This window comes from Cetorhinus maximus, chromosome 3 (assembly GCF_964194155.1).
Source record: "Cetorhinus maximus chromosome 3, sCetMax3.hap1.1, whole genome shotgun sequence".
In the NCBI taxonomy this organism is placed as follows: domain Eukaryota; kingdom Metazoa; phylum Chordata; class Chondrichthyes; order Lamniformes; family Cetorhinidae; genus Cetorhinus; species Cetorhinus maximus.
Genome location: NC_135881.1, coordinates 143,395,729 through 143,418,881, shown reverse-complemented (window position 1 = coordinate 143,418,881; position 23,153 = coordinate 143,395,729). Strand labels below are relative to the sequence as shown.

Genomic DNA, 23,153 nt, shown 5'->3' with positions numbered 1-23,153 from the left:
AGAACATATTTAATGAGCTTCCAGATTTCAGCACAAACTTTTTTCTGTTACTTTAACCAGTATGGTACTGTACCCTATATCATTTTGCCTCTGTTCTATGAGGTGTGGTTCAGTATCTAAAGTCATGTAACGAGTGCATTTAGAGTGACCTCTGGTTGTTTAAATTCTACCCATTGTACAAGAAGCTGTATTGATATTCTATGGGGGACACTGTAGTTTAATTTCTTATTGACTCTGGAAAGGTTTATTCACTAATTTCCATTTTTTTCCTTTTTTACAGGATGCCTTTGTGGACCTATATGGGAACAATGTGGAACCTCTTTTCGACATCCCATGGCCTTCTCTTCGGACTGTCTTGGGCATTGCTGCTGTGGGGGCTTGTATAACCTTTGCTTATCTAGCCCACCAGTATTAGCCATGATTATTCAAGATTTTTTTTTAACTAAAACTGCTCGCAAAAATTTCTTAGGCTGCTTTCAGGTTACAGACAAGTTGTTTTATCTAATGGGATCAAAATATCAGCCCTCTTGACACCTTAGAAATATTCTTATATTTATAATCATTGAAACTTTTCAGGTATGTTTATAATATTTCTTTGGAGTTTGCAATGAGTTTGTTCATGAAAATGTAAATGTGAAGCAAATTCTAAAAGTACATTTCACTGTGGGTTGGACTTCTTAAGCTGACTGGAATCTACATTTCATAATATATTGGAAGGATTGTGTTACAAGATAATGATATGAGTGGGTAGAATTTTGCCTGCAACAGTGTGTGAGGCAAGAACCCTGATTTTGGTCTTGTCTTGTAATGCACTGGTTATAGTATAGTGCTTGACAATTGAGCGTTATGTGAATTAAGATGAGTGCATGACAGGGATTGCCCAATAATCTCCTTACTGAAAGTGTTGGAAAGTGTGGCTTTAGTAGCTGTGTTAACCAAAACTTAAATTAATCATGACCCCAAGACTTATCATTGTACAGAACTTCATGGAATGGCTGAAGATGATTTCTTTGTGCTGATTTGAACATATGTCATTGAACGGGTATTACAGGATTTCTTGTTGTTTAGAGTGTACTTATACCTGATACTTAGCTTATATTTAGATCTGCTTGCAATTAGAATGGCATCTGATACTGATAGTAAAGAATTCAGAAGAAAATTAAAACTGGAAGGGGACTGAAAAATAAATAGCTATTATCAGTTTTGCAAATATACACCAGCACTTAAGGGAAAAAACACAAAAAACTGATGCTTGAGTAACTTGCCAAAGGTCACCATGGTAAAATTTAGTTTTTGAAAGTAAACAGAAAAGCTTATAATTGTTCTCCGGTGTATAACTGAACTATATCATTTTTGTAGAATATTTTCTTGTTTAATGTGAAGAGCATATTTAATGAGCTTCTAGATTTCAGCACAACATTTTTTTGATGGTTAACTATCGTACTTGTAATAGGTGTTTTTAAGAAAGAAACATACTCTCAAAAGCCCCCTCCATTTGCTTTTAAAATTTAACTTCAAACTTTTTCTTTAGTTTTATTTAAAGTTTACAATTCTTACTAAACAGAGAGGCTGCTATTAGGTAAGTGTTGTAGAATAATTAACCAGCTCTAAATAGAGTAAATACCAAAGAGTGATTCCTAAATTACTGCTGTGTGAAGATTATAAGATACTGCTTGCTTTGGATAATGCATCTAGTTTTGAACTTTCTGACTGTGCTGGTGAAATACATACATTTTCCCAAACAGAAATTACTTCCAACCAGAGAATCCAGCTGTATGACATGACTTTGCAAAAAACTGCTCACCAACAAAGTCTAGAATATTCTCACTCTTCAAAGATACTAGAATGGAATGTTGTGCCTTTGTCTTGTAGAAAATGCCACATCGGCAAACTACTAAAGACCGTGCTTGCTTTCGTGACACTTCCATGGAGATTGGCTTCAGGGACCTTGGGAAAGTTCACCATTCCTTACAGTATGACTAAACTTCTTTGGGTGACTTCTGCTTCTAAAATGTCAAGACTTACCTGTGCTTTAATGCTTTCCAACTCAAGTACTTGCTTCTAATGCATCCACTGAAAATTCTGAAGTATAAGTAAATTATAGTCATAATGATTACCAGATGGTAAAGGGAAAGCAAATTGTATTTACAGTAGTGCTTCACCTACTGATGATTACCAACTTCAACCTACCAACATTGCATAAGACAAAGTGAATGTACTGTGAAGGAACGAGCAAAACTGAAATCATCAGAAAGCTAACAGTATTGTAAATTCATATGGAGTGATAAAAGGCTAACAAGAAAATTAAGCACGTATTAGAAAAAAATATTTTTTTAAGCATTTTATGTGGTTGTAAAAAAGCCATTTCTGTTTGAAGATTAAACTTGGTATAATTTGTGTGTTTGTGCACCTTCAGTGCACTCTAGTATGTTATTTCTATTGCAGGATGGAAGCTATCTTGTCATTTTAGAAGCTGCGCTTTTGCGTCTTGGGTGTAATATTTTCTGTTACTTGATGTGTTATTTTTGTATAATATTGTGTTATTGTACTCATTGCTGTGTGCTGTTTGTCATTATGATGAGCCCTAATTATTTGATAAAACTACAAACCTGCACAATAGCTTGTAGGAAATGAGCAGAAAGAAATACTTGGTTGAGAAACCAGGTTTACAAGATGTTGGCTTGCTTTTTTGAAATTTAAATCCAGTCTAACCCAAAGTATTCATTTAATTTAGGAAATAAAGGTTACTTTTATTATTTAAAATGTTCCTAATCTTCACCGCCCAACCTAAATGCCTGGCAGCAAAAATGGCATTTAAACTTAATGCAAAATATTCAGGCTGTTCAGGTGTGATCTTTGGTAGACATACCTTTCCATTATCGTATTGAGTCCTTGTTACAAAATATACAGCACCAATTAAGCAGCCTTTTCTACCTTATACCATTAGTCCTGCTCAACTTCTAGTCACATGGGCACAATTATCCTGAAATGTGTGCCACAAAACAACATTGCGAGACATCTGAGGAACATGAAAATAAGTTATAATATTGATTTTGATAGAAGTGTCTCCCAGCATCTGGAATGCCCAACTACTTTTCTGGAAGGATTTGATGCCCTTTTGGAGATGCCTAGCCTGTATGCAAGTATGTATTCTTTATGCAGCAATTCTAAACAGAGTTCAGAATAACTAACTTCTTCTACTATATTTTTGTAGAAAGTAATATTTTTTATTTAACTGGCAAAAAGTATTCTTAATTGTTACCAATTTTTTTAAATAAAACACGATTTAACAGTGATAGCATTCAACTGACAGCATTTTTGTAGGTTTATCATTTTGGATAAAACAGAGTGGTCCTTTACAATTAGTAAATGTATTGCTTATTTTAAAGTTTTGTTCCTTGCCCTGGGATTCCTTTAATTTAGTACACTCCATCCAATACATTTTTTGTTATGTGTGTCAGTGGCATGCGGAAGATAGTTTTTTAAAGCAAAGGATTCTCTATCAAACATACTTCCAACAGCTATTGTAAGGGGACTTTTACCTCATCAGATGTAACCTTAATTTTAAAAAAATTCTTCCATCTTAGCCCATCAACGCTGATGGTAATTGGATAAGATATTCTGAAATCTTTTTCTTGGAATTTCCATTGATACGCACATTTTATATAATGAATAGCCTTTTTCTGGGGAGGCTTTGTGGCACTGTGGAGGCGTCCCTACCTCTGGGCCAGAAGCTCCATGTTCAAGTCCCACTTCAGGATTTGATAGTCACGGAAGGTGCACTCAGAATGTGGCCGCACTGGTTGATTATCAGCCTGTAAATTTTTCCAATATGTCTCATGGCAGGCAGTAAGAGCAGGAGTTTCCTGATAAGCCATACTGCAGAAAGCAACGGCAAACCCCTGCAGTACTTTGCCAAACATAATCATGGACCAACCCAATGGAAGTCCATGGTCACTATCAGCTTCTTATGGCACGGTACCTGAAGGAGGAGCAGTCTTTCTTTGACAGAATGGACTTTGACAGGTTTAGGTTGAAAAAGAGTCTGCACCTGGCTTTAAAAAAAATAATCAAGGGTTGTATTGTATTTTTTATCTTTCATTAGGTATGCACCTGTTTTCATGGAGACTTTGGTAAAAGTGGCTAGACACCCAAACAAAACTCCAAGTTAGATGGTGTACCTTGAGTTGGCTAGTTTTTTTTTGCTAATCCTGTTTTAGTCCAAGCTGATTCAAGCATTGTTATCCTTATTTGTCTCAAGGTATTATTGAGTTGGAAGAGAGTACTAGGTGGAGAATGTTTCTTTTTTTTTAAAATGTGGTAAGTTGTTCTGACTGAATCCATTCTTTAATCCACCATTATTGAGTATTAAGGATACTTCATATGATTTGTGATTGAGTGGACTGTCAGTTCAAAGAAGTAGTTTGATGAAGCAATATGCAGCTTCAATTACAACGTTTCAAAAATATGTCTATATGCACACTGGTAATCGGAATGTAGGCACATCAATAACTGAAGGGTGTAATGGTGAATGGGAGAATCCATTGTTTGTACATGGAACACAGGTAGCTATAGAATTGATATATCATGATTCCAGGTACGAAGAATAAAAACCTGATTGATGCTGAGTTTATTGAACCTTTAAATATTTTGTATGGTTGACTTTGTCTTCTTTTTGTCCACAATGACAACTATTTTTTTGTAATGAAAATGACTCATGTAAGATGGGGGTTGCGGAGGATTCACATATCTTTGTAAAGCTAACTAGGAATCCTTGGGTGCCCTTAAGGATTTTCCTTGTTTGGCTATTGATCTGTTGAAAATGTTTTTCATTTATTCATGCTCCTGGTATACAACAATTACCTTCTTGGTACTTTACAAGTCACTTTGGATGTAAATGGTTTGTATATAAACTATATGTTCATTCAACTAGTGTTTTTTTCCATTGTTTTTAACCACAAATAATTCATGTCAATAGTTTTTAGACTTTTCAGTTTGTGAAGTATTTAAGAGACATTGAAGACTGATGTACTTGTATGTTAGATGGAACTTTGATTTTTCAGAAGTTGCCCACAAGTTGAGAGAGCCATTGCTTTGTGCCATTGTAGTCTTTTTTCATGGAGCCAGTGGCCCTGCCCCCTGGCTGAAATGTCGGGGGCGAGCCCGCCTCCGCAAGGCCAGGGAGCTATGATTTGATTTTATGGCTGTCAGGCTGTTAAGTGACTCAGGTCATAGCTCCTGCCCTCATCTTGGAGGATGTCCTGCCTCCAAGAGATGCCAACCAATCAGATGGCTGGGAACTCTCCAGCCCAAACAGCACCACAAAGAACAGCATGGAAGACAGACTGCAAGGTAAGTGGTGCAGTTTCACTGGGGCCAGTCAGGCAAGCCCCGGGAAGGAGGCTGGTGAGGCGAGGGTAGGGAGGGGGAACAAGGGCTGTCGTGATTACCACTCGGAGGAGACTCTGGGTACAAGTGCTCGAACTGGAGTCCCTCCCCCAGGAGCATGCACACTACAGACGTGGGCACCCCCAGCCATTGGTAAAATACCAGCAGCAGTGGAAGGGATGCCCTTAAGAGGCCATTAATTGGCCATTTAAGGGCCTCCGTTGTCCCGAGGACAGGCTGGCTACTGGATACCTACCGTGCTGCCTGTAAAATTCCAGCAAAGGTGGATAAGTGATGGGCATGCTACACCTGATTTTATGCCCCTCTGCCTGCTCCTGGAGGTAGTATAAAATTCTGGCCTTCATTTGCACCATATTTAAAAATTATTTCCCCTTTCAAAGAAGCTTGAACACAGCAGAAGGCTGAAAGGGATGACCTCAGTCCCAAATTAGATCAGCATTTCCAACTAAATTCATGAAAAATGTATTGTTGGAGTCCATAACCATTTGTGTGTGCTTTATACTTGCAAAACTGATTTATAGGACATTGATGTGACATTGCTAGAGATGCAACCAGACTTTTCCGGTGGTGAACTATACCCTTTCCTGCATTAAAAAAAACTACCTTTCCCACATAAATGCTTGTTCATGATTGAAAATGTACCAAAACGATCATGATCATAATTAAACTTGTGGTGTTTCAAGTGTGTGTCTGTATACATAATACGAAGTGTGAAATATTAAGGCAAAAATGTTTTGTACATAAAAAAAAGTTCTCTCAGGCACTAGTGGTGGCTGCAGTCCAGAGTGTCAAGGAAGGATAATCCTAACACAGACATTCTCACAACAGTTTCAGTGGCCATTTTGAAACAGAAATGTAAAATCCTGTATTGTATCAGACAGATATGCTATTTCCTGACCATTATCCAATTAAATTTGAAAATCTTCATAGATCTGGGAAAGCTGCATTCCTGCACAAAGTTTGGAATAAAGGACATGTTAGATAGTAAATGGCAGCTCATTGTAAATGGCCTTCATTTTACAGTAACTTGCAGAGAAAAAGAACTATTAGGACACCTGGCCTATATAAAATCTAGACTTCATATATAAGCTACATATGACTATATAAGTTTCTTTAAAATATAGTATGAAAAGTGTCAAACATTCTATAATTCTGTTGAAAGATTTTAAATGTGTGATTTTGGTGTAGTAAATGCAAGACTGAGTTTGTAAACAAAAATACTTATAAAGTTTTTTTTAATATACTTATGTGTGATTATTTTGTAATAGCCATCAAAATATGCCACTGCAGACTCCATTCACTTTATTAGTGTAGTAATGTTGCACAGAATAAAATCAAACTGTTGTTTATGTTGCTTTATAATGAAGCCATCCTTCATTTCCTTGAATTCTTAGAGCATGTGTTCATCCCGTCTGATTGGGTTGGTGGGGGTTTGGATGGTGAAGGCGTCAAGCCTTGATAGAGATTAAAATAAATGTGAAGCTGGGGGGAGGGAGCAAGGAAAGTAACTGGTTTTCTGCCTTTCAAAGCCAGGCAGTAAGGAATGACTATTCTGATCTCTCTTGTACTGGGTATTTTTGGCACTGATTTAAAAAAAATGTAAGTTTGTGAGTGGAAAGTTGACCCTTACCAGTTTTTTTTGTCATGCATCGTTTATTGTTTCATGTCTTAAGATAGATACCGATGAGGAATGCTATGTGGCCATTATCGGAGGAAGGAAATGCAGGGCTATAAGGAAAGAGTAAGAATGGGATTAATTTGATAGCTATTTCAAAGACCTGGCACAGCTCAATGGGCTGAATGGTCTCCTTCTGTCAGTATCATTCTATGATGATTATTTCAATTATCCAGAAAGATTTTCGAATCTTCTGCTCCCACCATGATGCATCCAACTGTTAAATGATTCCAACATCCTACCTAAAACCTCTTAATATTGGTCTTAAATTTGTTGTTTAGTAATTTGAATTGGACCACATCCTATTTTCACGATTCGCTTTGAATTATCTAGATTAATATTTTCTGTGTTATTTACTACCTATTATATTTCTGTAAGGTCACTTCCTTTCACAATGAAAAGCCCATGTTTCTCCCATATGTTCCCATAACTAAGTCGGCAGTACTATTTTTGAGCATAAATAATAGCTCAGACTCTTTTTTTTGGATGCGAATCGTGCCTGAAGTCAAAATTGCTAAGTGGATACCACTTGATCTCCTCCTAAGTTACCATTATCATAAGTGCCAGTCCAGCAAATTAAAGAAGTGAGCACCTTCCTGTTTAAAATTATAGTTCATAATAAACTCAATGAACAGGCAAATGTCAATCTCGACCATTGATTTATAAAATGTGCAGTTGGGTTTAGTGCATATTTTAGCTTGAATAACCCATATGAATTTAAACAGGCTTCAATCTGTAAGTTTGAAACAAACAACAAGTTGATAGTAGGGTCATGTGGACTCGAAACGTCGACTCTTTTCTTCTCCACCGATGCTGCCAGACCTGCTGAGTTTTTCCAGGTAATTCTGTTTTTGAACAAGTTGATAGTTATCATCTGCAATCAAATGATGTTAAAACACAGCAAAGAAAAATGAAGTTTGATGTGAATCTGTCCTGCTGATGGCAGCAGGCCTCCCCACTGGCAGCTCAAATCTGATTTTAGCCTTGCATGGAAGGTTGCACAACTATGTTTTTCCTAATTAGACTGTATGTTAAGGTCAAGAAAAGCCTCAGAAATCTAATGGAGTTTACTAATGAAAGTCTATATGATATAAAGGAAAAGATAGTAGATGGAGGAGAAAAACCTGGTGTTAGCGCTGCAGCAGAATAGAGATAACAATACTCTGGATCTATTTCTGACCTTGGAAAGCAATTGGTACCGGCACTTGTACCTTGATTTTAACCCCCTACCCTCATCAAACGGGCAGGAGAGTGTTGGAATGAAATATCAGGATAGAGGAACTGGATCCCATTCCCAACCATTTAAATTTAAAAAAATGCAAATCAGGCCGTCAATGTGGTTCCTGCAAAAGCAGGTGGTGCTCAATGAAAGTTCGCAAGTAACACTGCAATGGCATCATCAGTGTTGCAACTTAAGTTTAACTGCGCACTGGGGAGCTCATGTCAGATGTCTGACAGCAGATCTGAGTCTGGAGGGGCCTGTCTGTAGTAAGTACAAGGTCTGCACCCTGTAGCAGTCCTTCTGGAGCAAGACTTCTCCCCAAATCTTCAGCCTCCTGCAGGGCAGATCACAGCAAAAATCAATCAACTTCCGTCTGCCTCTTCTCCTGTTGACTGCCCTGATCGTGACCCCGAGCTTCTTCCTCCCTATTGACTGCCACCGGAACTGTCTACACATGTCCCCAGCCTAAACAGCCTCCTGCAGCTTTCTCTCCCACCCGCTGGCTTGGCAGTCAATCTGGCCGGCTGTATATGTGGGAGTCAGCCCAAAATGATTTAAATGAGGCCCCTCCATTAAGCTTGACAGCGCCTCTACATTCCCAGCCTTGCTGAGTTCTTTGCTAGCTTTCCCCCCGCATCCTTTGTGCTAATATCAGTGCCATGGTGCCTGAGAAGACATGTGCTCAATTACCCAATACTATATCCCTCATCCGAATAAAAAAAAGTACACTATCAAAATCCATCCAAGCAGATGTATGTGTAGACCCACTTCTTTGCCCCAAAGCCAAACTAGAATGCTTTGCTGTACAAATAACCCTGTCCTCACTAACACGGAATCCTCAGTCATGCATCTGAAAGGACTGAAACTCGAGTTGAGATCACCTTTGCATAAGTTTTAATAGGCGGCTTCTTAAGTTTTGAAATACCAAATGTCCCTGCTAATCAGTCTCCAAGAAACAGATCACTTAATCTGGAGAACTCCTTATGAAAGGCAAAGCATAAAATATAACTAATTTTACTATGGAGGGGAACTGATCAAAGTGTGCCTTTATACAACCATTGAGAAGCTAAGAAAGAAATAAGTTTTAATGGTCATTGAGGAAAATAATATGTTGTCCATTGGTCTCTTGCCACATTATCCACAGGCTAGCCTAAATGAGCCAAGTATGACTCATGTGCAAATTGACTTTTGCACTGTTTACTCTGGCCATGGGCACAAAGGAAGGAAAAGATCAGGGGAGTGACGTGCTCAGAAATTCTTGAATACTTTGTTAGATACTAATTTCAATAAAGCTGAAGGTCAGTGGCTCTACTGCAGCCTGCTGATGAACATACCATATACATTGGTTTTGTGAATGTGAAAGATTAGCTCAAACCAGCTTACTTGAAGCCGAAGCTGAATTGCTACGTGGCTTGTTTTAGTTCAAGTAAATGAAAGCATAAATTTCCCAGTTACCATGGCAGGTACCATTAGAATGGAATGCATGATTGAGGCCTGGAAATTGATGTCCAGGCACTGTGGGTCATCATGATCTTTTGGCTGAAGTGAAATAAATGAAAACATGCAAGAGATTAGTTTTGATGTAGTACACAATGTTCTGGCTGGGAATGCGTTGTGCACATAGTTCACCTGTATAAAATGAGCGGTCAAGGTGAGACATACTTTGAAATTATGCAAATTTGATGTTCAGAGGGGATCCCAGCTTTATTTCAATTTAAAGTACATATGAAATTAGACTTTTGATTGTGGCTTTGTAATAATTTTTGTTTTGGCTATTTAATCTTTTGAGATTCTTATCCCAGTTAGTTGGCAGCAAGACTTTTCATTTAAAAAAAACCAAATATGGATATTCCTCCTACTTTTATTATAGGAAGGAAAAAGAAGGTCTGCGAGTAGGTTGCTTTCACCAGACTGGGACTGCACATATTCACCCTAGTCCAGGCAATCATGTCTTCAAATGAGACTTCAGCAATGTCAAGTCAACCTGCAGTGCATACAGTACACAGCTCCCTGATGCACTGTTTGCTAACATCACCATTTTTCATCTTGGAAATCCAGCAGCAGAATAAGGCAATTGAATGTATGCACACGCACACAATTTCTTAAAGTTCACAGAATTATTGCTAGCACTCATGCATACATTCTCATGGCAACTGTGAACTGCAAGTTGATACACTCCATTTTTAGATGAAGAACCCTCTCATCTACCACCTAATCTGTAGTAAAAACAGAAAAAGTGCAGGAAAAGCTCAGCAGGTCTGGCAGCATCTATGAAGAGAGAAAAAGAGTTAATGTTTCGAGTCCAATATGATTCTTCTTCGGAATTGAACTTTGGAACCTAATTTGTCGCTCCAATTTGATTGCTAACGTAGGCCTTCACAGAACTGTTCCATGTTTGTTTACTCTTTCATTATGGCTTCTCTAACTATTAGTATACACTCCACTTTTTGAAGGTACAGTGCATATTCACCAGAAATATAACATTATAAAAGAATGTGATAGAGTAGAGGCAGAGAAGCTAAGACCTTTGCCTGGAAATTGAGAACAAGAGGGCGTAATCTTAAAATTAATGCTAGGCTCTTTAGGAATAACATCAGGAAGAAACTTCCAGAAAGGGTAGTCAAAATCTGAAGCTCTCTCTGCAAAAGACTGTTGATGTTGGATTAATTAGAATTTTCAAGACTATGCATAATAGGCTTTTATATATTACGGTATCAAGAGCTATGGAGAAAAAAAAACACATAAATGGAATTGAGGTACAGATGAGGTGACTTCATTCAATGAAATAACAGACTTAAGGTTCTGAATGACCTACTTGTGTGCTTTGCTATAGCTGCTTTCCCATTCTATTTCATTTTGTTATTTTAAATGCCGTAGTACACAGAAATCAGTTCTAGCAACAACAGACTCGCATCTTTAATGAGTTCATATGCAATCCAACAGGATACTCAGGTAAATAATTCTACACGATTCCAGAGCGATTATATGATTCACCACTGAGCTCATGATTTACTGTAAGAGCTTGGGTACATCATACTCCACATCAAGTGAGACTACAGCATGCAGTGGTTAACTCAAAACTCTCATACCAATTCTACCTTTGATCTCTGTGTCTCATGCAAACAACTATTAAATCACAATACATAAAAGACACATGATATGATGTTGAAGTAACAATACAGAGCAAAGAACATGCACTTAACCCAGCTTTTATTGAATTCAAATTTCATCATGCACTTTTCCTGGTCGTTCAGTCACCATGGTTCACTTAAGCTCTTCCAATCACTTTACCAGTATAAACAAAATGATTAGACCAACATTGTTTGGGCCATAAAGACATGAATGAATGATCTTCTCACATTACTTCAATTTCCACATTCTTGCCTTAGTCCTGCTTCACAAAACATCCCTGTTCAGCAAAACTGAAAGCGTTTTTGACACATCATGTGCTGATGCAAGAAATAGTCCAAGACATAGGTCAGAACTTTCGGAGACTAAGTGCGGTGACAGACTGGAAAGTCCGCATGGCTCCCACTGTCTGGCAGGGCATGATGGCCCCGAGAAGAGAGAAGTGCTGTGCTCCGAGGTTCCCCCTGTAATGGGAGCCAGACGTCCACCACCCTCACCACCCAGGCCTGGCAGCAGGTCGCCAGCGCGGCCAGCGTCTACAGTCCATAGAAGAGCATCCCCTGCAATGCAGGAAGAGGATGAATGATTTCATCTGCTCCACCAGGGTAATTTAGCCTTCTCACTCTCAACTCAAACTCTCATAAGGCCATCAGGCATTTGCAGGGTTACAGTCCACAGGGATGTGAGGCACAAGGGACATCGTCACTGAATTTCTTTTACACACTTCAACATCATCATCCCTTGTAATATCCTGCACAAGTTGCGTCCTCAGCCCATATATCTGTCTATACAGCGAACACAGCAGACAGGCGTCTTTATTCAGGACAAGATTGCCCACAACAACAGGGATAGATCCTATACAAGAAGAAGGATGCCGGAGCTAAGGCCACTTGCCACCTTTGAGGAGCAGGTGGCAGAGCTGTCCGGCAAGGATAGATATCATTCCTGTGCTGGAATCCAGATCAGTGTCCCCTAACAAGCCAGTAAGGGTCCATCCAGTAGTCTTCACCCACCTGCTGAAACTGTGAGTGATGTTTAATGTAGGAGACTATCCAGCCAATCACTAATTCTCTTTATTACAGCCACCAGTAAGAAAAGGTGGAGGGACACAAGCAGCCAGCCTATCAGCCCTAGCCCTCAGACCACCTCGAATGAGGATCCTGAGGACTCACTAGATGTAAAGCCATCAATGTGCTCACTTGCACCCTCCACCAGCGCAGAGAGACACACCTCATTGGAACCTAGCTTTAGACCTTGAGCCGGCTCGGGATCACCACCTGGTGAGCACAGCACAGATTCAGATTCACAGCAGGCAGAGGCAGTGCCAGCCAAGGTCACTTGGAGAACTGCTGGAGGCCAGGCTCGTGCTGAGTCCAAGTCCACCAACGAGCCTCTGGAATCGGCTCTCAAATAGATGTTGGAGCTGCAAAGACAAACAGGGGCACAGCAGGCAGAATTGTTAGAGGCCGTCACCAGATTAGAATGGAGGAGTCTGTCCACATTCAGTCTGATGTTGTGGCATTGACATGTAAACGCATCAAGGTCACCACTGGAAGGGTGGTGTCTCCATGGAGACCCTGGTCCAGCAGTTTGTACCAGATATGCGCTCAGACCTGCACATCAGCTCTGTAGCCATAAGTGGGATCCATCAGTGGCTAGGTGAGAGGGGAGTGGGGCACTTCAATCTCCCTTCAGGTGCCCTTTCTCCTCAAAGCATCAGGGAGGGGCCCCTCGGGCACCCACAAGGAGGAGGAGCATCAGCCGGACACTCAGGGTGGTGGGGGGTGGGGGTGGGGGGCACAATGCACCCAGGACTCTCCAAGGCTGTCCAGTTACTCCAAATCCCCTCTGCCTGTGGCTCCAGCAACTCCAGCTGCTCAGGCAGAGGAGGGTGCACCTGCCCCACAGCAGGAGACGCATAGCAAGCCAGGACCCTCCAGGCCTCTGGCCTCCAGAGGACACCCGCCAAGGTCATCACAGACAACAGGGCATAGCAGTCTGCAGGCTGCCTCCACCTCTGCTGAGGATGTTGAGGATGCGGTAAGGTAAAAAATTTTAAGAAGCACTGAAAGCATAATGATGGCACGGGTGTTCACTCACTGTATATACTTTGCACATGGGTAAATATATTTTGCTTTTATGAAAGTCTCATCTAGTGAATGACTCTTCCATATGATGCCATGCTCCGAGGTCATACAAGTATAACAGATGTCCGCCCCTCCACAATTATCTCCCATCATGTCCCTCAGATCTCTGGTGTTTTGCCCAATCTCAGTTCAGTGAGTCACCTTTATGTCGACAGAAGCGACATGAACAAAGCCAGTTGCTCTATACAAATATACGAATTAGGAGCAGGAGTAGGCCACTTGGCCCCTTGAGCCTGCTCTGCCATTCAATGAGGTCATGGCTGATCTGTTTGTAACCTCAACTCCACATTCCCACCTACCCCCAATAACCTTTCACCCCCATGCTTATCAAGAATCTGTACCTCTGCCTTTAAAATATTCAAAGATTCTGCTTCCACTACCTTTTGAGGAAGAGAGTTCCAAAGACTCACGATCCTCTGAGAGAGAGAATTTCTCCTCATCTCTCTTAACTGGGTGACCCCTCGTTTTTAAACAGTGACCTCTAGTTCTAGATTCTCCCACAAGAGGAAACATCCTTTCCACATCCACCCTGTCAAAACCCCTCAGGATCTTATATGTTTCAATCAAGTTGCCTTTTACTCTTCTAAACTCCAACAGATACAAGCCTGGCCTGTCAATATCAACATGATATTATTGATATCATGGGCAATGTATATGTAAGACTTGTATCAGAAGATCATATCATGTGGCCTCATGAGTATAGATTTTGCAGTTTTGTTTATTCTCCTGATGCAGTTGCACTAAAGTCGATGTTATAGGTTTAATGGTGACCTGCATTGGAGTCATTCTAACCTAATGCATTTTTCAATGGCCTCCATGTAATGTCTGGCAGGCTTGGGTGTGGGGACCTTAGCTGTTGAAGATGGCCTGTAGCATGATGTTGTGACTGCGTTTACAGCTAAACATTACCCCTATAATAGTTCCCACTCTCAACCTACATGATACAGAACAATGGATCTAGTTATCGCTTGGTGACTCCTGAAATGTCTGCTAGACGGCCACAACAATGCGAGATTCGAGATGTGTGCCTAGCCTCATGGTGCCAGTCTATTACATGGGAGCATGCTGGTTTTCACCTGAAGGCCTCACTAGCATGGCATGACATCATCCCTTTGCTAGCTCTCAGAAGGGCAATCGACATGGATATCTGATTGTGACAGTTCCTTTGGTGTCCTAGGCTTCCTCATGTATATCTTAATCTGCTGGAATGAAAATATGGAGGCCTCAGATGGGATCAGAGCAAAGCTCCAATACATCTGATGTGTGCACTTTATTATCAACAAAGTGACTAAGTGATGCTTAAATGCTGTGTTGAGACTGACTGGGCCACCTCACATCCAAAGGCCAAGGCAATGCTGGATGTGAACTTGGGAAGCTCCATGAGTGCTTGTCAATGATCAGATGATGGCACTGCTGAAACTCTCTCTGTGCACACAAAGGGAACCTGAATCATAGGTTCGCATCCGTGATTGACAGTGACAGTTCACAACAATCTCATACTGGGGACTCAGTATGAGGATGAGGCCAGAACATTATCCTTGCATAGCCTTTGGGGAGATGCTGCAGCCTGGATTCAGGTCAGTCAGGTGGTCAAGCGAAAACCAGTGATTGATGATTGTCCTAGAGGTGCCTTGCAATGCTCCAGGCAGACTGCCATGAATGCACTGAGGTTTGCAGTGCTGCTCCTGCCTCTTGAAGGCTGCCATATGCAGTGAAATTTGGCACACTGCTTGTAAGGACTGCACCATGTATACTTGCTTCATGGTGAGCACTGGTGTAGTTTTTATTCCATTACAGATTGGCCACAGGCTCCATAGGCTGCCTAGCCTTCCAAGGATGAGGCCATCGTCACACAAGATAGTGACTACTGATTCTGAGATTGGTGTCCTTCATTGAGATGCTGAGGATAGCAAAGAAGTTGTTAATGTCGAGCCTGCATGGAGGGCACAGGTGAAATGGGTTTGTATGAGCTAGTCGTCCTCATCACCCTTGGACCTTGTCGCTATAAGGGTCTCACAGGCACATCTGCCATGACAGGCCCGTGCCATAACCTCTTCCTGTGGGGCATCAACATCCTCGCTCTCTTCGAGGTCATCCCTTTCAACGTCCTCCTCATTGGAGGAGACGTACAGCTCCTCCATTTCTCCATCCGGCAATGCACCCCCCCTTTGGAGCACCAGGTGTGTAGAGGGCTGCAAACCACGATGATATGGGACACCCTCTGGGGAGGGTACTGGAGCACGCCACCTGACTGGTCCAGCCATCAGAAATGCATCTTCAGCAGGCCAATGGGCGGCTCAATCTGGAGTACTCTGTGAATGGGCATCATTAGCCATGTCTTTTAGGGGTAGACTTTATCGCCAATGAGCCAACCCCAAATGTGCTGAGGTCCCTTGAAGATCTGTAGCACCTACGAGTGGACTCGAGATGTAAGAGTCATGTGAGCTCCCAGGGTACCTCGCACAGATCTGCATAATCTGCTTTCGACGATCGCAGATCAGCTGCATATTGAGAGAGTGGAAGCTTTTTCTATTAACGAATTGTAGTGGTGCTGTCAGGGGGCTCTTAAAGCCACATGTGTGTAGTCGATGGCACCCTGCACCTATGGAAAGCCAGAGATCACTGCAAATCCCACTGCTCTGGCAGCTTGACTGGCTTTATCCAGGGACAACTGGACATAATTATGTGCCTTATTGAATAGTGCATAGTGACCTCTCTGATACATTTACGAGCAGGAGGATTGTGATATTCCGCGGAGGTCCCCTGTGGAGCCCAGAAACGAGCCATTTGCAGAAAAATTAAGTGCATCAGTCACCTTTAGAGCCACTGGAAATGGATGGCTTCCCAGTTTGTGTGGCAGCAGATCCTCCCAAAGAATGTGGCAGATTTGAGCCACTATGTCCCTTGACAAACGAAGGTGCCCTTGACACTGTCACTCATCTGCAAGTATGAGAGGCACCTTCAGTATACCCTGGGTCGCGCCACACGCCTCCGCAGAATTGGTCTCTCCTCCTCAACTTCTGGGTCTTGATGTGGCCCCGCTGGCCCATGTCCCTTAGGGCAAGGCTCTTCGCTTGCCCTGCCTGGCGGCAATGGGCCCTTCTTCCCCTCCTCAGTTTCCTGATTGCCATGAAAAAGGCAGCATTGCCTACTGCCTGCATTCTGTGCTCCTCCTCGTGTCTGTGGGACTTTGAACAAGAGACATGAATGAACAGAACCCTGCAATGACCACCTTCCTTCACCAAGCTAGGGAGTCATTGTGAAGCCATTGGGCTGCCCTCATTCCAGGCATTCCATCCCCAGATCCTCCCTTGCAGCTGTAGCACAGCCTTACGGGTGACTAGCTGAGTTTCCCCACCCCCCCCTCCCTCCCTAAGCCCCAGACATGATAGCGCTTTCACAAAGGGGATTGGATGTCGATGAGTACAGCCAGGCACTATCAGCCCCGTCAGGGCACTGTCAGGCTGCCACTTTGGAACAGATTTGAGCTCAGCCTTGCACTAAGGAGGCGCATAAACCCTGAACCTCTCAGCTACAATGTGTAGGGATGTTTAAGCATTTTGCATATGAAGTTTAGCCATGGCCCCTTTATAATTGGATCCTTCTGACCTTTTCACATTCCTATGAAAGGGACAAATCGTCGTTCACACCCACTCTACATTTTGCCCAAGCCCTAATGGATCCTCGCAAGAAAGCGCACCTAACATGTCTCAGCTCCGAGCCTTGATCTCCATGTCCTGAAGCGGTAATTATTAGGGTGCCCCTGCTGTCAGTCAAAAAGTACAGTAATCGATTCCTCCCACAAGCCCTCAGATCCCTCTCTTAGCAATTTTTTTCCAGGGTTATTTTTCAACTGCGCCATTATGTTGGCTGTCAAAATAGTACTGCTCCAATCCTGTTATGAGACCAGCTTCCAATACTGTCACTGTCCAAGTCCCCTTATCGTCCTGGAAGAACATCTTGTGCAAGTTTCCCTCCCTCTGATCACTCTCCTGCCTCCCCCTTTAACCCTGGAGCCCATCGTTATTCTTGTAGATATCTCAGTCCTCTCTCCTGAACTGTTTTCTGTGGACGTCCCCACGCCCCATATCACTTCACCCCTCCCCATCTTGAGGTCCCCCCATAAGACCATCGAGTGCCTCCCTCTTACTTACCAATTCCCCATGTTCAGGCTGTAGATGCCTCCCCTGACAGTGGCAGTGTTATCTGCTGCCCAGTGCCAAGCCACCAACCCCCAGGATCCAAATGTGTGAAGGACTGACCACTCCCTGCACACCATGCTGTGCATGATCAACACTGCACAGACAGGCCCCTCCCCCTCCATGGATTGGGACTAAGACATGCATGCCTGCCATAGCCCTGTAGAATGGCGCACACTGCCGCAGGACTGTATTTAAATTCTGGCCCTGACTCCATTGTGTTCACTGCCCCAGACTGCCTCAGACTTATCCTCCTCTTCCTTTAACCCCCTTCCCAGTCTTGTGTCTCTATCTGCCCCTTCCTTCATGTGCTCCAGTTAACCACCCCCCATCCCCAGTCATGTGTTTCTGTCCACCCCTTCCCTTGCCTCTGTCCAGTCACCCTCCCAGTCAAGCGTGTGCTTTCCACCCCTCCTCCCTTCCCGCTGGTCTTGTCTGAGCAGCCTTCATGCAGAGCTGGAGCAGCTGCAAGTGCAGCACAGTGAAAGGTCGCGCGTGAAGTGCAGTTCGCCAACTGCATATCAGTTATAGCTCTTATAAAGCCCACCAAATAAACTAAATTAACAAAATGAGCGATATATTAAAAGTTAGCGTCACTGCAAAACCAAAGACAAAATTTAAAGGAAACTTACAACATCAAACCAAAATGTGATTAACAGGGTCGATAAAACATCCCAGCCCTCGTGGCGCCCACTGTGCAGGGAAGGCCTCAACAGTGCCGGCAGACACCGCATGCTCCCTCTCCAGGAACACCCAGCCTTGAACGTAGCCGCGGAAGAGGGCAGACAGTCGGGTCGGACATCCGCCTCGATTGCCCGCTGCCTGGACCTGTTAATGGCTAACTTGGCCAGGCCCAGGAGCAGGTTCGTGAGGAGGTCCTCCTCCCTCCCTGCCCCCGTAGATCAGGTCCGTGGGGCTGAAGTGCACAAAATTGTAATAAAAGGTTTTTTAAATAACTGAAAAGGGAGTGCAGCCTACAACACCCTACATAAACGTGGTCCACGGACTCCACAAGACCACAAAAAAACATCAGTTACACCTGGTCATGATTCACACTGGTCTAATTATCCATCAGTGGGTGATTAGATTTGGAGTGTGAATGTAATTCTGGTGAGCTGGGTTTTTAATGAGCATTCTCGAGATGCAAAGGCATGTGTTTCCCAACATGGCATGGTGGGCTACCCAACCCGCCATGAAAGTTGGGAGGGGAAAATTGCAACCCGTTTTTTACCCCAGTGGAAAACTGACTTTTGGCTGCACTCCGAATTTTCCAGTGTTGCCCACCACGATGCCCACTGCTGGCGGGACCAGAAAATCCTGCTCATAGAGATGCATGGGTGGCGTGAACCCATGTTTCCACATGTTCCTTTTACTCCAGGTGGACTGGAGGCTGGATATAGTGCTAGGCCTGAAAGCATCTGTTTGCAGAGTGGAAGATTCTATATTACTTTTGTGAGAGGATCTGTACTAGGGCCAGGCCACCCAAATGCAATAGACATCAGCAGAACCCTCTCTAGATACTTGGCTGCAGGCTAGTGGGGGAATGGATTAGGAACAGCTGAGTGGGCTTCATGCCATTCCAACAAGGTAAATGATTTAAACTCGCTATCATTCTGTAATTTTGCATTCTATCATTGGCTAATAGTCAGCCAAATTTGCACTCTACCTAAAGACACCCTAGTAGCCTTGTTGCTACGTGCATTGCCATTGGCTGCATACCTTATGTGAGTATAAAAGCAAAACACTGCGATGCTGAATTCTGAAATAAAATAGAAAATGCTGGAAATATTTAGCAGGTCAGGCAGTATCTGTGAGACAAAGTTAATGTTTCAGAGCCATGACTTTAAACCTAAACCATTAACTTTTTTCTCTCCACAGATGCTACCTGACTTGCGGAGTATTTCTAGTATTTTCTGTTTGTATACCCTATGTGAGCATATTGTTATGATCCTGATGGTATCGTTAACGTTTAAAGAAGAAATCCGGACACCTAGCAATTAATGGACAGAACTATGCCACAAGATTTCACATTTTTAAGCAAAAGCTTTGTTTAATTCCTTTTGATATACAATAAAGTAAGCATTATTAATTTCACACTGCAGCTTGTAAAGAGTTATGTTAAAACTCAGTTCCATTTTTTACTACCCCCCCCCCCCCCACCCCACCAGAGTTCCCTTATCTTACGAAATCTTCAAGGTTTATTTTCTTTCCTGAGACCAACCCAAAAGGTATGCCACAGCCCTCTGGAATTTACTTTAATTCTCCTTAGTATTCCAGCTATTCATCAATGTGTATATTTCCTGGGGACCCTTCCATTAGCTGCTGCTAAGCGATCCTCCAGGTTTTCCTTTACAGACCTCATGACTGCGGCTGCCTCAGCTCCTTGTTCGGCAGACATCCAACTGCTTTCTCTCAGCTTGCCAAGCTAACCCTGCTGACCATTTTCTGCCACAAAGCACTGTGAGCACCACTGCAGATTTCTTCCATTGTTTGCAAGACAGAACAAATCTTCCAACTGCTTTAGCCTCTAGAAATCCGAACTGAGATAGAACCCCACCCACATTTCATGCAGTGAACAATGAAGTTAGCATTTTCTCTGCTCAAAATGCAGGCCAAACTGACTATCACCTCCTGTTGTCTCTCTCAATCTGGTGAGATGCAGCCTTCACCAAAGCAAAGCATCTCTCTGTTCCCAAACTGAACTGTTTCCTTCTGTCAGCAAGTGCACATACATAAATCAAAGCAAACAACCCTAAATCAGTAACTCTAAGGCAATGTGGCATGCTTTGGGATGATTCAGCCAGAAATGCGAACAAGTAATTTTACCTTCAACATCACTCTTTGATTTTGAAACCCATATGAATAATTTATATAAACTCTACTGTTAATGGAGTTTACAACCCCTTCTCCAGACTCCCTGGCTCCATTGCAAGCTCATTGTTCAATTTTTTTTCACTGTCATCTCTGACCTTGCGAGACAAACACAGGCTACCTTTTAAGTGTAATAAGCTGCAAGCTTGTTATGAATTGCATTATTTCAGGATTGCTTATCAGTTTCTCAATCAGATGCCCCCATTTCCTACAGTTAAAACTTTAAATCCTAAAACTAAAAGTAATATTCTGAAACATATGAATTATGAACTAGATATTTGCAACAATATATTTACTTTCTCTTTTGGTAGGAGCCTCCCAAGATGCAGATCCTGGCACCAGGGAGAAGCAGCAAACAGCCCCTTCATGCATGCACCTATCAAGCACTTCTCATTCCCCAGCTAGTACCTGCATTTTTGCAACAGGGAAGATATATTAACTTTGGGTGTAACATAGGATATGGGCTGGGAGGAGCAATTGGCTGAAGCGTGAATATACAGAGAAGATGGAGAGAGAGAGAGGAAAGATAATTCAGGCTAGCAGGCATTGGGAATTGAAGCATGGAATAGGCAGTCATTTTGGGAAGAGAAATACAGAGACTGCGGAGTGGTTGTGTTACATTTGAGAATTTCAGCCAGGGTGTTCCTTTGGGCCCTACAAAGAATACTTAGGCCTCCCCTGCACAGGGCATCCCCTCCCCTTCCTATGACTGCAATTGCTTTGGCCTCCTCTCCATCACTTACCTTGCTGGAGATCTCCAGCATTTTCCACCCTCTTAGCCTGCCTTTTAAATCCATTTCTATTGTTTCTTCTCAAGCCCGACCCTGAGATTCTCTATAAACTAACATGGTAAATGGTTCCATCTCAGGCACCTGGTCCCCTTCTTTTCAAAACCACCTCCACCGTTCTTCTCCTCAAAAAAAAAACCTCCCAAACTCCTTGCATTTGTAAGCTATCAACCCCATCTCCAACTTCTTTTTCCTTTCAAAAGGCCATGGATATGTTGTTAGCTCCCAATTCCATACCCATTTCTCATACAATTTCATGTTGAATCTTTCCACAGCACTGAAACAGCCTGAACTAAAATTACAAATGACATGCTCTGTTACTGTGATTGTGATGCATTCATCCTTTGCATCTTTCTCAACTCTTAGCAGCTTTTGATACAATTGCTCACATCATCTTCCTTCAATACCACTCTTCCATTGTAGCATTTGGTTGGACCTTTTCAATCGGTTCCACTCATCTATCTTGTATCTATCTGATAATTGTTAACATTCAATTGTTTGTCAACTTTCTCCCTTCTAGGGTTCACAACAAGCACAGGACACTTAATGATGGGCTATAAAGTACTGACTTCATTGATATCTTGAATAGGTGATTGTCCAGCTCTTCTTTTACCATTGCCCACCTCATCAATGTTCCTGTTAAGTATTATTTCCTGCCAGCTTTCAGTTATCCCAATTTCATTGTTAACTGAAAGGAACCACACCCTGAAGTTTACATCCAAATTCATTGTCACTTTTTAATTGCAATCCCTATGATAGTAATCCATCGTTTCAAAGCTTGTATTTTTTGAGATAGACCCTAATTGAAAAAGAAATGAAAAGGCAAACTGAGAAAACAAACTGACCACTCCAGTTTCTAAGGAAACTAAGACTGAAACTGAGATTGGAAACCAAAACTTTTCGGAAGTCTGGAACAGGTTGAAACCATATAAAAGGACAGAGAGCCATCAGAGCTCAGATGAGATGGTGTAGTATAGACTGGCTTAGGAAGACTGAGGCTAGGTCCAAAAGGCGAGAATAGGCAAATACACCGTTTCTGCAGCTGTTCTTGTTACTTGAAGATAACGTTGGTGGATCTATGCCATCTAGACCATCATGAACAGAGCTGAGGAGGGTCTGCAGACGTGTGCCATTTTTGGTGAAGACCAGGCCCATTGAATTGGAGTTGGTTGTGCGCTGTTGTCAGGAGAAGATGATCTGAAAGTCTTTGTGCAGAATACAGAATTTTTAAGGACTTAAGAGATTGAGATTTATGAAATATATTCTGAATGGACTGCTGAGCCAATTCATAAAATATTTAGTTGTATCTGCCTTTTAATGTGCACTTCTGGTTTATAATCAACTGCAATTTGCTAGTTAATTCATGCTTAACTTCGATTGATTCTGGGTTTTAGAGTATAAGTGGTAACGTAAGATAGTATTTAGTGTTTGCCTTGTTTGAGTCTTGTACAGCAAAAGTTCTTTTGTTTAAACCATGGAATCTAATAGCTTCATTTATTAAAAAACTGGGATTTCAGATTTCTTTTTTTTTGGAAAAAAAAATTACTGGTCTCAACTGAGATCATAACAGTAGGTACTGGCATGTTTCACTCTGTTGTTAGTGAGTCAATCTCTCTCTCTGGAAGATTTGACATTGCTTTGATTAAGGACATTCTTTCTCCCCTGAGCCACAATATCCATTTCATGGTGTGGCGTTATCAAGTAACTGAGGGT

At 42.2% G+C, this 23,153-nt stretch overlaps 1 protein-coding gene across 3 annotated transcripts in view; it reads left to right on the top strand.

Moving 5' to 3' along the window:
• LOC144678950 (apoptosis regulator Bcl-2-like) overlaps nucleotides 1-23,153 on the top strand; it is a 301,946-nt gene that overhangs the window by 158,307 nt on the left and 120,486 nt on the right. The window contains exons 2-3 of one of the 3 annotated variants that reach the window (XR_013576221.1): nucleotides 281-576; nucleotides 1,746-6,758. Coding sequence is in view for 1 of the 3 variants with exons in the window: in XM_078539073.1 (XP_078395199.1) it covers nucleotides 281-415 (135 nt within the window). In the remaining 2 variants the exon portion in view is untranslated. Of the gene's footprint in view, nucleotides 1-280; nucleotides 6,759-23,153 lie in introns of those variants that run through there. The other 2 variants (XR_013576220.1, XM_078539073.1) reach the window with 2 other exon arrangements.